This window comes from Rhipicephalus sanguineus, chromosome 2 (assembly GCF_013339695.2).
Source record: "Rhipicephalus sanguineus isolate Rsan-2018 chromosome 2, BIME_Rsan_1.4, whole genome shotgun sequence".
NCBI lineage: Eukaryota > Metazoa > Arthropoda > Arachnida > Ixodida > Ixodidae > Rhipicephalus > Rhipicephalus sanguineus.
In genome coordinates this window covers 222,639,169-222,651,727 of record NC_051177.1, presented here as the reverse complement: position 1 = coordinate 222,651,727, position 12,559 = coordinate 222,639,169, and the positions used below count along the sequence as shown (strand labels likewise).

At 47.3% G+C, this 12,559-nt stretch overlaps 1 protein-coding gene across 1 annotated transcript in view; it reads left to right on the top strand.

The window, feature by feature from the left end:
• Positions 1 to 12,559, top strand: part of LOC119382249 (pseudouridine-5'-phosphate glycosidase) — a gene marked incomplete in the record, with an annotated part of 1,023,505 nt that overhangs the window by 301,570 nt on the left and 709,376 nt on the right. The window contains 1 exon segment of the mRNA XM_037649958.2: positions 1,231 to 1,358. Within this exon segment, the coding sequence (XP_037505886.2) occupies positions 1,231 to 1,358 (128 nt within the window).

The window sequence follows — 12,559 nt, the reverse complement described above, 5'->3', positions numbered from 1 at the left end:
AGGGAACGCAATGAAAATTACGCACCTGCCGAGAACCCACAATAGCAGAGAAGAAGAATGCACTATGTTTCTGCAATAACAGTTGTGTGTTTGCCTTATTCTTCTTAGCGCCGTCAGACGACCCCACCTATCCGGTCTCTCGCGTGTGAGCATTGTGTGCGCAAAGTAACATTCTCTAATTCCGTCTTCGCGTGATCATGCGAAGCACTTTATGCCAGCAAGCTTGGCTTGTTCGGCAACACGATGAGAAAAACGAGGCTATGCTCTCGAGGCTTGCCCGTTCCGGCGAGTCACCGCTCATTCTAGTGTGGTATGACGTGACTAAAACTTCCGTTACACTTCCTACACAGTGAAGTTGGTGCCAGTCTCGATCAGGAGAAGGACCATTTAGGCACACTTTGGGAGCGAATTAAAGTACATTCGAAACGCTTCCTGCGTGTAACACTTCGTATGGAGTAAAGAATTCTTTGCATAAAGATGAAGCCTAAAGCAGGCTTTATACGTCCTCAAATATTGTTGCCTCAACCTCTCTAACGCGCCAGAGATGAGAAGACACCATTTCCAAATATGTCGTATGAAGACGGCATGTCTGAGGCACCTATACACGTTGTCTTGCCATCCGCCGGCTCCCACCTTTATTATGGATTTGACACAGCGGCGTGCAAGGTTGCTCTGCCGGATTGCGAACCATAGGCAACTCTTATCATTAATACCATTCTATTCTGGAAATGTACGCTACTAATGTATATAGCATGCTTCAATAGTGAACACGCGTTCTTTTGTACGCGTGGCTTTTGTCATGCGTTCAAAAAAGGCATAGGAATGCAAATACCATAGACGAGAACGCAGTCAAACTAGAGCACGCAAAGAGTATTGGGTGCATTACTTCTAAAGCTCCCTAAGCACAACAGTCGTTCCGTGTAGTCAATTGCCACGCATCGCGCCAATCGTTCCAGCTATTGTTGAAAGTGTGCAAAGCTTCTACTTGGCGCTCAAAGGACAAAAGCCGCAAAGCTGTACTTAGCTTGACCTTATTACACTGTACGTTACATGGGAGGCACCGAGTTTTATTCAGGATGTCATTCAGGATGCGCGCGCCAAAAAAAAAAAAAATCAGTGTATGCAACCTCTCCTAGTTATGAAGCGCGTTTTTGAATCTTCAAGCAACTTCAACTTATCTTCAATCGTTCGCATTCATACATGTTCTTTCCTAAGCCCATAACTAACCAGATGTCGCCTTGGTCAAGAACAACGCTGCTGTAGCTGGAGACATCGCCAGTGCTCTTTCCAAGATTGAGCGAGAGAACAAGCGAGGCAGCCTTTTTCGTCCATCGATACCACGACAGCCGTCCCCGCCGGTAGCTAGAACTTGAAAATGCATTTTTTGATAAAAGTATTTCTGCGCCCATTTACGAGTTTTGTGTTTTCCGTTTGTTTGTTATGAAGCAGCGCCATTTCAGCGATATACTACCGGTAAATTTGGTCATGTCATTGCAGGAAAGCGTCGAACCTGTCATTGCGGAGAACAGATCTTCAGTAAGTGCGCACTCGAGGCACGATTTGACTCTGTCTGCACATTAGAATAATTCTAGCATGATAACACATTGTACCTCGCTATATATGACACTAGTTCCACTGTTACAACTAAAGAAGTCATTGTATTGCATTTTAAAACGACAGAAAATTGTAGTTTTTCATGCAAAAAAATCATGCAGAATTTATTTGGAAAATTGTGTGAGTGATGCGTAATGGTTGCGTTTTATTGTTGGTAGCGGCCGTTCCGGGAATGCCGTTTTCGGGCGAAGGACAAAGAAACTCTATTTATCCCAAAAGAGAACGGAGGGGGCGGTGTTGGAGGGAGCCACACGGCGTCCGCTTCCCCATTGGCCAGGGGCTGTTCTTGGAATTCGGGCGAAGAGCTGCACAAGGCAGCCATCCACTGCCCCTGATTATTATTATGAAAAGAGTGCTCCCCCCGAGTTTGTCAGTCGTGCATGTGTGTATATACACGCGCACACAAAAACGCACACACTAATGCACATAAAGGTGGGTTGACCCCCCCCCCTCCCCCCCGGAAATAATTGTGGCTACCCCAGCACGAAATTGACTATTGGGTGTGAGGCCCACCACTGGAGACGTGGGCGCTGCGATCGTTGTGACGTGGAGGGTCGGATCACGTGATCGCACGCTGTTCCAGCGAAGGGAAGCGGACGGTTTGCTTTTAATTGCGATTTCTCGCCTTTTCCGCTTTGAACAGCGCTGTTTTGCTCTCACTTTACGTTTGCGGACACCTAGAGGGTACACAATGTAGGAAAGTGCAGTGAAAGTTGTCGGCGGCTTGGTACTTTACACTGTTCCGTGCCACAGTGCGAGCCTATAGCGTGAGCTTCCATTTTCACCGTTACTCTATTTGCAAGAGCGCGATACCGCTGTCACCTGACATTCCTTTATTGTTATTTCGAGCTGATGGGGTTACTTGCTTATAGAGGATGTCTGTAGATTGCGCTCATCCTGTGTGACTTCTTTTTTATGTTGCGCTACAGGTGAAACATGGCTAGCTTCAAACACTGATTCACCTTCTATAATTGTTGTGGTTTCACGTCCCAAAACTGCGAGATCATTATGAGGGACGCCGTCGTCGAGAGCTCCGCGAATTTCGAACACCTCTATGGGGTCTAAATAAGGCTTTAGGCACTACATTGTCATTTATATTGTCAAGTGTTGCGCACTGTTTCGATTATCGTGCTGTAATCTGTTATTCGTGTACTATTGAATTTTATTACGAAGTTATTGTTATTAACCTGCACTGTAGCTTTGTTCATTGTGAGATTTTGTTCATTATATTATTCACTGTTACCCCCCTTACTCAATGCATTCGGGCCTGCAAGCTATTTTCAATAAATAAATAAATAAATAAATAAATAAATAAATAAATAAATAAATAAATAAATAAATACATGTACCCAAATCCAAGTACACGGGTCACAAGCATTGATTGCCCCTCCCCTACGGCGTCTCTTATAATCATATGGTGGTTTTTGGGATGTTAAACCACAACAACTATTATTTAGAGTCAAACTGCTTATCAATGAAGCTGTAAGTGGTGGACGCTGGTATTTTCAGTGAAACATAAAATTGCGAACACAGCTCTACGCGATTTAGGTGTAATCGGTATGCTTATGAAGCGCGAAAAACAACATACAGGTCAAAGGCTTGTCCTGTGTTTATCTCTGCTTCTTCCCGTGTTTTTCGAGCTTCATAAGCATAAAATTGCCATCAACACCACAGTAAGCCACCCCTTGTAGCATGCTAGTGCATTCAAATGCGCAAAGTAATGCGGCCGGCTGGCACACGGTGCATTTACCTTCGCAATTGAGCCCTATCAGGACCGTATTCTTTGATCGCGATTGGCCCCTTTGTACCAACTGCAGAACGGAGTAAATCCCAGAAAGTTTTTATGCCGACGTGGCTCGATGGCAATCGAAAATACACTGTGTGAAAACCGCATAAAATTTGAGCAGTAAGGAGCAACAGATTATTATTAAAATCGTGCCGCAGACAAAGATGCGCCTATGCAAAATTTTATCTAGCTACAAGTCTGAATTGAGAACTAATAATTTGAGAACTAGGCTGCGGCTGCATGCAGCAGTAAGCGTGCAGTGGGTTGCTTCCCACAAAGCGGGCAAACCACTCGTGTCATGCTTTATACTATAGGACTATGTGTACTAAACAGGAATGCACATTTGCTCATGCCGTTTCTTCATCGTGTTGTGGGATGCCGTGTCGATGGAAGGACGCATCCCAACATAAAACGTAACAACTCTTTATTAACGGGGTAGCAGCAGCGGGGCGAGCATACCGACGCTGCGCTCAGTCGGGTAGTGAAGGAATGATCACTTCCGAGCTTGGCAGCTTGGTTTTAAAGCCACCGTCGGTGACGTAAGCCTCCGGTGACGCTGCGGTGGCGCTGTCCCTTATCGGAGGCGTGGTGTAGCATGAAGCCGTGTCACGCCGGGCTGGATAGTGACGAGGCGGAGGCTGCGCCGGTTTTTGCGCACTGTGTCGCCACAGTGTCAACAGCGACGCGTATTTAGATGCGAACCCACACTGAATGAAGTTACACGGCGGTCACGCTTCACGCATTTCTTTCATGAAAATACGTCTATTTGCCTCGAGCACGCGCTAAAGCCCATTGTATGCTTCGTTTCGACACGACACAAAATTGTTCTTTACCTTTTACAAAAGCAGCGCGCTCGGCCCCCGTGGCTTCCACATTGGTGGCCGTAGGAGACGACGCTTGGCAGTCAAGGTGTCAGTAATTTTGAGGAACGCAATATTTTTTTTCAGAGCAGTTATTTCGCAAATTCCCATTTCGTGCAGTCAGTGACGAAGCCACAGCAGTATTTCCCTAATTTCGTCAAAGTGGAGGACAATAATGATAAAAAAGAAAAACATATCCACGGAGTGAATGATGATGAGTGGGCGAAGCTGCGGAGGTTCACCGGTAAACCGTGAATCTTCCGTGAATTCTGCCCAGTACATCATCACCGACGTGAGATCGGGCGCGTTTATACTAAAGGTTCGATGAGTTATGACGACTTGCAGCTCACTTTAATTTTACATGTACGCTGTGAATTTCCATTGTTTAGAAAACGAATGCTTTAGAAAACATCTGGCGTCTTTCGTTAAGCAGCTGGCGTATTTTCGTTTTGCTTTAGAAACATCTGGCGTTCTTTCGTTTTTCTTTTACAAAACATCTGGCGTCTTTCGTTGGTTTATTTCATCAATCAACGGCGTTTTGAACAAAATTTTTATTGCTTAATCACGCACAGGAGAAATCTCACCAGGCACTACCTTGGAGGTAAAGAATGGCTGCTTATGGGAATGAGAGACAGAAGAAGTCGGCTTTTAGTTAACGCTGCGAATTTTTTATTGTTCAACAACGCACAGGAAAAATCTCCCACCGGCACCACCTTGGAGGTCAAAGCGTAATACTGGTTACTCACTACGACTACGACAACGAGGGACGAACGGGTGCCGCCTTAAGGAGCTTCGCCCCTAAAAAGTGACAGTTTCGCCGCAACGGCGAAGCAATGAATGCGATAGCAATAAATTGGAATGTAACGCGAAGAACGGAAAGCAGCTCGAAATTGCCAGCGCGTCGCTCGAGCCCAAAGGACGCACGAAAAGAACGCACACAGGACGAGCGCGAACTATCATGCGTCACAGCTCGACACTGGAAGCGCACTGCTCAAACATAAAGCAGGACGCACGAAACGAACGAAAAGGTACACACAGGATGAGCGCGAACGAACTGCACCAGTTGTTACTTATTTCCGTTTGAACAGCGCGCCTCTTTCGCAAACGCGGCCGCTGCAGCGTCGAAGCGACCTTCGTACGCTCTGTCACTTCAGCGCAGACATCGCCGGGAGAGCACAAGACATACAACCCCCCGCTTCCCCGCCAGCCGCCCCCTTCTTTCCTCAAGATAAGCGCACGAAGGCGACCACGTTCGCAGGAACGGGGTCACGATCTTTAAAGCGCGCCACGCGCGGACATCGCGCCATCTACGTGGTAACTCAGAAAGGATACTGATGTAAGAGTTGTATATAAACAAGACGAGCGCGAACTAATTGTGACAGCTGTTACTTATTTCTGTTTGAGCAGCGCGCTCCTTTCGCAAACGCGGCCGCTGCAGCGAGCGAAGTGAAGCACCCCACCGGCCGCCCCTTCTTTCCTTGAGATACGCGCATGAAAGCGACGACGCCCTGTAGAGCGAACAGCAACGGCGATCGCAGGGGCGGGGCGACGATCTTTAAAGCGCGCGCGCACGTCGCGCCATCTATGTGGCCACTAAGAAAGCATCCTGAATTACATGGTGTATATAAATAGCTCGCCGTTAGCAGGCTGAAAGACTGTGCTGTCGTGGCCTAACGTCTAACGCGGCGGGCTGCAAAGCAAGAGGTCACCCGTTCGATTCCGCGCGTCGGGAAGAATTTCTGAATTATTTTTCTTTGTGGCTTTTATATATATATATATATATACACATATACATATACGGAGAATGACGGCGGCCACCGACGGCAAAAATCATCCGAGACTGTCCATTTAATTGCTATCGCAATAAAAGAAGACGCGAAAGCGGCTGCGGGCTGAGCGGTAGAGTGGAGCAACCAAACCTTGCACGCCACGCGGACGCCTCCGCATGGCGGCGCTACGGTATGTTTTCGCGCCCAGTAGCATGAGCTATGCGTGCCTGAAAGAAATGCTGCAAGGAATTTTCCCGGAAAACAAAACGACATAAGCCTCGGTTATTTGAATTTTGAAGCGTGCAAAGAAAGCGTGGCTCCTTCAGCAGACTTATCGCGTTCACAGAGGTATAATGTAATAAGAGATGTGCAAAAGATATGACTTTAAAGATGTGTACGGCGAATACGATGAGTGCGACCACGTGTACCATTAAAAGCTTTCACTGTCCGATGCCAACGGAACAAAAACAAATTGGTTTCCACCTCTACTTTCTCGTGTCCAATCTCCTGACCGATTTCATCGCTTCACTAAAGTTGTTGGTAGGGCTCCCCCGACACCGATAGGGACGACAAAATGGCCTTGCTGCCGGGAGACGCTTTGCGGTTGAACTGGTGCAGCACCCTGGAGGCGCACGTGTGCAATGTAGCTAAAGGCACATCCGTTTGCTGACGTCAACGCTTTTTTACCCTTCGTCACGTAGCTGTCGTTTGATTACTCGATTATGTCGTCACAAGGAGGTTTTCTACTTACTGGGGGAGCTTTTAGAAATATTCGTCCGAATCGCTTGGTGTCTCCAGAGATCTAGGTGGCGGGTGCCGAGTACACCCCGACATGATGTGATCGAGAGTGGCTGTTTTATGGCAGAAATCCATAAAGGGAGTACAGGGTCGTAGAGCGTGGCATAAGAGGAAGCACTCTGTATAGGGTTGCGGAAACGGGATAGGGAACGTACGGCTCTGTTAACGGGCGCCACAGTATACCGTGGTGGCGAGTAGCTCCCTTGTGTAAGGGGGTATAGTTGAAACCCGCAATAAAGAATTCGGCGGGGAAAGCACAAAACTTCGCTCTTGCGGGAATTTCGTTGGCGTGAGAATGCGGCAGAAAAGACAGGGAATTTACAAAAAAAAAACAATTTATTTCCAAAAGTCAGTAAGTTTGCTTGGCGGGCATTACCATGCAGCAATTTCATGCCTCTCCTCCGGGAATCTCGTTTGCCACGGCACAAAGTTCGCCTCATGCACTGGTCAGTGACGGCGGCACTACGCTGTCACCAGTACCGTTATCAAGTGCGCCTACAGGCGAACCTTCTTCCGGCTCCGCTGGATCAGCGCGGATCAGTGAAGAATCGTGGACAGCGAGCTGCACGCAACGCCGAATTCTTCGGCGATGTCCATTTTTTAGATGTGAAGCATCTTATAGGCTTCCCAAGCAACGCTTAGCGGCGCTGCTGCTCTTGACAGGCAGCGCCATCTCTGGCAGAAAAAGAGAAACTGGGGTGTTAGCAGCGCGCGTTTTCCCTTCTCTCCACCGCGTTACTGCTCGCTTCTGTGCACGTGCAGAGCTCTCGCGGTGCACTTGCGGCGCCTCACAATGTACCGCTTGCAGTGCGGCTTCAAAAGGATTTTCAAGCTTGACTGGCACTTCCGAAAAACGAACTTGATAAAATGAGAAAGGCTCGTCAATCACGTTAACGGTGAAGAGCAGTCGATCGACGACAACGACGCCCGACTCAAAGCGAAATGAATTTCCCAAGTCGCGATTACACCGTGTAGGACGTATACCTCGAGGTAAGTCTCATTCTGTCATGTTAAAGATGAATAATGGTCCACATGCACTCCGAAATGAAGCCGTACACGCCATCGATGTTCTGCGGCGTGGACTACGAATCATATTGCTATTTTCATATGGCATGCTTACAGTAGCAGCCGTGTACTTTCGTGAATAAACGTTTGCGGCGTGCGAGAAAAAGATTATATGGCCATGGCACTGCTTCCTGAGAAGGTTAGTCAAGTACTCCGTGCGCTGGAGAATCACCCATCGATTAAGACGCGAGGCAGCTAGCTGAGCGAAGCAAGATGGACTGCTCGCCTCGTTTTTTCGGCTCTCGCGTCATGCTTGCAGTCTCTTGTTATGATATCGACTTCACAGGCGTATAAAACCTGTTGCGTGAACGCGGCTTGAAAATCGCACAAAGTCAGAAGGTGGTTACTTCAAGGTTGCAATTGCAAAGCTGGGAAAATGAAGTATGGTTATTAATAGCTGTATGTTGCTTCTGTTAAGTGTGTGTGTGTGTGTGTGTGTGGTGAAAGTTGATTTCATAATACAATAAAAGTAGCCTGTGATTTAATTCTTAATGTTCCCAACCGGATTTTAAAAAAAAATCCGCGTGATGATGAAATTGTGTAAAAAAAGGCCTGGGGTGCAGCCTCACTGGCGACCACAGCCAGCAATGCACTCCCTCACCAGAGCAGGATTGGCCACCCTGGTGTAGTACTTGGCCACTACCTCCCACATGAATACACCAATTAACTCTCGGCCCTCAGTCCCCAGCGGCTGCGAAGCAACTGACCAAGGCGGCGGTCAGACCTGCGACGCAGCAGAGGGTGCTAAGAATCTCTGGGTACGGACAGGCCGCCATTGGAATCCGAATTTGGCTACGTATAACGCTAGGACTTTATCTAGTGAGGCGAGTCTAGCTGTACTATTCGAGGAATTAGAGGGTGTTAAATGGGATGTAATAGGGCTCAGTGAGGTTAGGAGGCCACAGGAGGCTTATACAGTGCTGAAGAACGGACACGTCCTATGCTATCGTGGCTTAGCTGACAGAAGAGAACTAGGAGTGGGGTTCCTTATTCATAAAGATATAGCTCGCAATATAGAGGAATACTATAGCATTAATGAGAGGGTGATATGTAACGTTTCATGTAATGTTTAATAAGAGGTACAAGATGAAGGTGGTACAGGCCTACGCGCCTACATCCAGCCATGATGATCAAATGGTTGAACGCTTCTACGAAGACGTAGAATCAGCAATGAGTAAGGTAAAGACACAGTATACTGTACTGATGGGCGACTTTAATGCAAAGGTAGGCAAGAAGCAGGCTGGAGATCATGCAGTTGGGGAATATGGCATCGGCTCTAGAAACGCCAGAGGGGAGTTACTAGTAGAGTTTGCAGAACGCAATAATTTACGCATCTTGAATGCCTTTTACAGAAAACGGGCTACTCGTAAGTGGACGTGGAGGAGTCCTAATGGCGAAACTAAAAATGAAATAGACATCATAATGTGCGGCCACCCGGGCATTGTACAGGATGTGGAAGTAGTTGACAAGATCCGATGCAGTGACCATAGAATGGTAAGATCTAGAATTCAACTTGACGTGAGGAAGGAACGGCAGAAACTGATACGCAGGAGGACGATTAATGAACTAGCTCTGAAAGGGAAAGTTCAGGAATTCAGAGTTTCACTTCAGAATAGGTAGGCGGCTTTAACCGAGGAAACCGACCTTAGCGTTGACGCAATAAATGATAATCTGACTAGCATCATCAAGGAGTGTGCAGTGGAAGTCGGGGGCACAGTCGTTAGACAGGACACTGGTAAGCTATCCCAAGAGACGAAAAACCTCATTAAGAAACGTCAAGCTATGAAAGCCTCAAATGCAACAGACAAAATAGAGCTGGCGGAGCTTTCGAAGTTAATCACTAGGCGTAAAGTAGCCGACATAAGAAAGTATAATATGGAGAGAATTGAGCATGCTCTAAAGAACGGAAGAATTCCTCAAAGCTATGAAGACAAAACTGTGCATAGGCAAAAATCAGATGTATGCATTAAGGGACAAGGAAGGCAAGGTCACAAACAATATGGATAGAATAGTTGAGGTAGCGGAAGAGTTCTACAGAGATCTGTACAGCAGCCGAGGCATTCAGGATGATAACGTAAGAAGGAGTAATAGCGCAGAGGAATCTGACATCCCACCAGTATTGACAGGAGAAGTAAAGAAAGCCCAAAAGGAATGCAAAGAGGCAAATCAGCTGGTGAGGATCAGGTAACATCAGACCTGTTGAAAGACGGTGGAGAGATTATGTTAGAGAAACTGGCCACCCTGTATACGAAGTGCCTCTCAACGGGGAGGATACCAGAATCTTGGAAGAATGCCAACATCATCTTGATCCATAAGAAAGGGGACGACAAGGACCTGAAGAATTACAGGCCCATAAGCTTACTGTCCGTTGTCTACAAGCTATTTACAAAAGTAATTGCTAACAGAATTAATACGACATTACAGTTCAATCAATCTAAAAAGACAGGGCGTGCAAACAAGGACACAAGAAAGAAGTCAGGACACCACAAACGCCGGCGTTTGTGGTGTCCTGACTTCTTTCTTGTGTCCTTGTTTGCACGCCCTGTCTTTTTAGAATGAATACTTACCAACTAGCTCAGCTCTCTGTTATTCTACAGTTCAATCAACCAAGGGACCAGGCAGGATTTCGTACAGGATTCTCAACAATAGACCATATTCATACTATCAATCAGGTGATAGAGAAATGCGCGGAATACAACCAACCCCTATACATAGCCTTCATAGATTACGAGAAGGCATTTGATTCGGTGGAGACATCAGCAGTCATGCAGGCACTGCGGAATCAAGGCATCGACGAAGCCTATATAAACATATTGGAAGAAATCTACAGCAGATCCACAGCCACTATAGTCCTCCATAAAGAAAGCGACAGAATCCCAATAAAGAAGGGCGTACGGCAGGGAGACACGATCTCTCCAATGTTATTCACCGCGTGTTTACAGGAGGTTTTCAGGGCCCTAGATTGGGAAGAGTTAGGGATAAGAGTTAATGGAGAGTATCTCAGTAACCTACGATTCGCTGATGACATTGCATTGATGAGTAACGCGGGAGAAGAATTGCAACTTCATGATTACTGAACTGGATACGGAAAGTAGAAGAGTAGGTCTGAAAATTAATATGCATAAAACTAAAGTAATGTGGAACAATCTTGGCAGAGAACAGCGCTTTGCGATATGTGGAGAGACACTGGAAGTTGTAAAGGAGTACGTCTACTTAGGACAGGTAGTAACCGCGGAGCCGAACCATGAGAGTGAAATAACTAAAATAATAAGAATGGGTTGGGGCTCATTCGGCAAGCATTATCAAATCATGAATGGTAATCTACCACTATCCCTCAAGAGGAAGGTATATAACAGCTGCATCTTACCGGTACTTACCTACGGAGCAGAAACCTGGAGACTTACAAAAAGGGTTCAACTTAAATTGAGGACGACGCAGCGAGCGATGGAAAGGAAAATGATAGGTGTAACCTTAAGAGACAGGAAGAGAGCAGAGTGGGTCAGGGAACAAACGGGGGTTAAGGACATCATAGTTGAAATCAAGAAGAAGAAATGGATATGGGCCGGGCACGTAGCACGTCGGCAGGATAACCGGTGGTCATTAAAGGTAACTGACTGGATTCCAAGAGATGGCAAACGCGTGAGGGGGAGACAGAAAATTACGTGGGTAGATCAGATTAAGAAGTTTGCAGGTATTACGTGGCAGCAGAAAGCACAGAACCGGGTTGATTGGCGGAACATGGGAGAGGCCTTTGCCCTGCAGTGGGCGTAGAGAGGCTGATGATGATGATGATGATGATGATGATATTTAGCGGCTTAAATATATATCACCATAATAAAGTGACAAAAACAAAGCAAACCTGCACAACGATGTCAAAGCTTGCTGAAAATGCACAGACGTCCGTTCCGGCGTGATAAAGCAGCCTTCCCAACGCGTGAAATGCAGGCGCCGAACTTCTGACAATGTGCCGAGTTCAGCTGAATTCAACCAACCGCGCAACGCTAACGGTATAACGCGAATGTGAACGTTCAACAACGACGGGTAGGTCTCACGAGCACGGGGAATCAAAACACAAAGTTGCTTCACCTACAACCGTAACTGGACTTTAACAATGCGAGAAGACAGCGAGTAATCATTACTGTAGTCGCTGCGCGCATGGGCCGCGTTACTTACCGATTCAGGTAGTCGGAACGAACGAAAGCGATGAACTCAGACAGCCAAAATAAAAGGCGAGACAGCGCTGTCAGCTATCCACGCTTCCCGCATTTATTTCTCGTGCGACACGCCCGGGAACCAATAAAGTTCAACACGTGAATCGTGTGCCTTGGTGTTGTCTGCACTTGTGTGGCTGGCCACTAAACCGCAATACTTCGGACCACGCTTGCGCTTCCACGGGGTCGCTTCTGCCATCGCGGAAATGCGCAGCTTCGCACAGCAAGCCTCTCGGTTCAACGTACCCAGCTGACGGCCCCTCAGTTACCCGCACCGAGAGAAGAACGCGTGCGCACGTGCGCTACCGCTACCGTGAAAGGGGCTGAGTCGGCCGCGCCTAAGGTTCAGAGCTTTCAGACAGAGCCGCAGCGCGGCTGGCGCGGCGCTGTCGTCGCGCCGCTAACTTGAGCTTGGGTTCCCTATGGCGGAGTTCAATCTGGTGCTGGTGGTGTGCG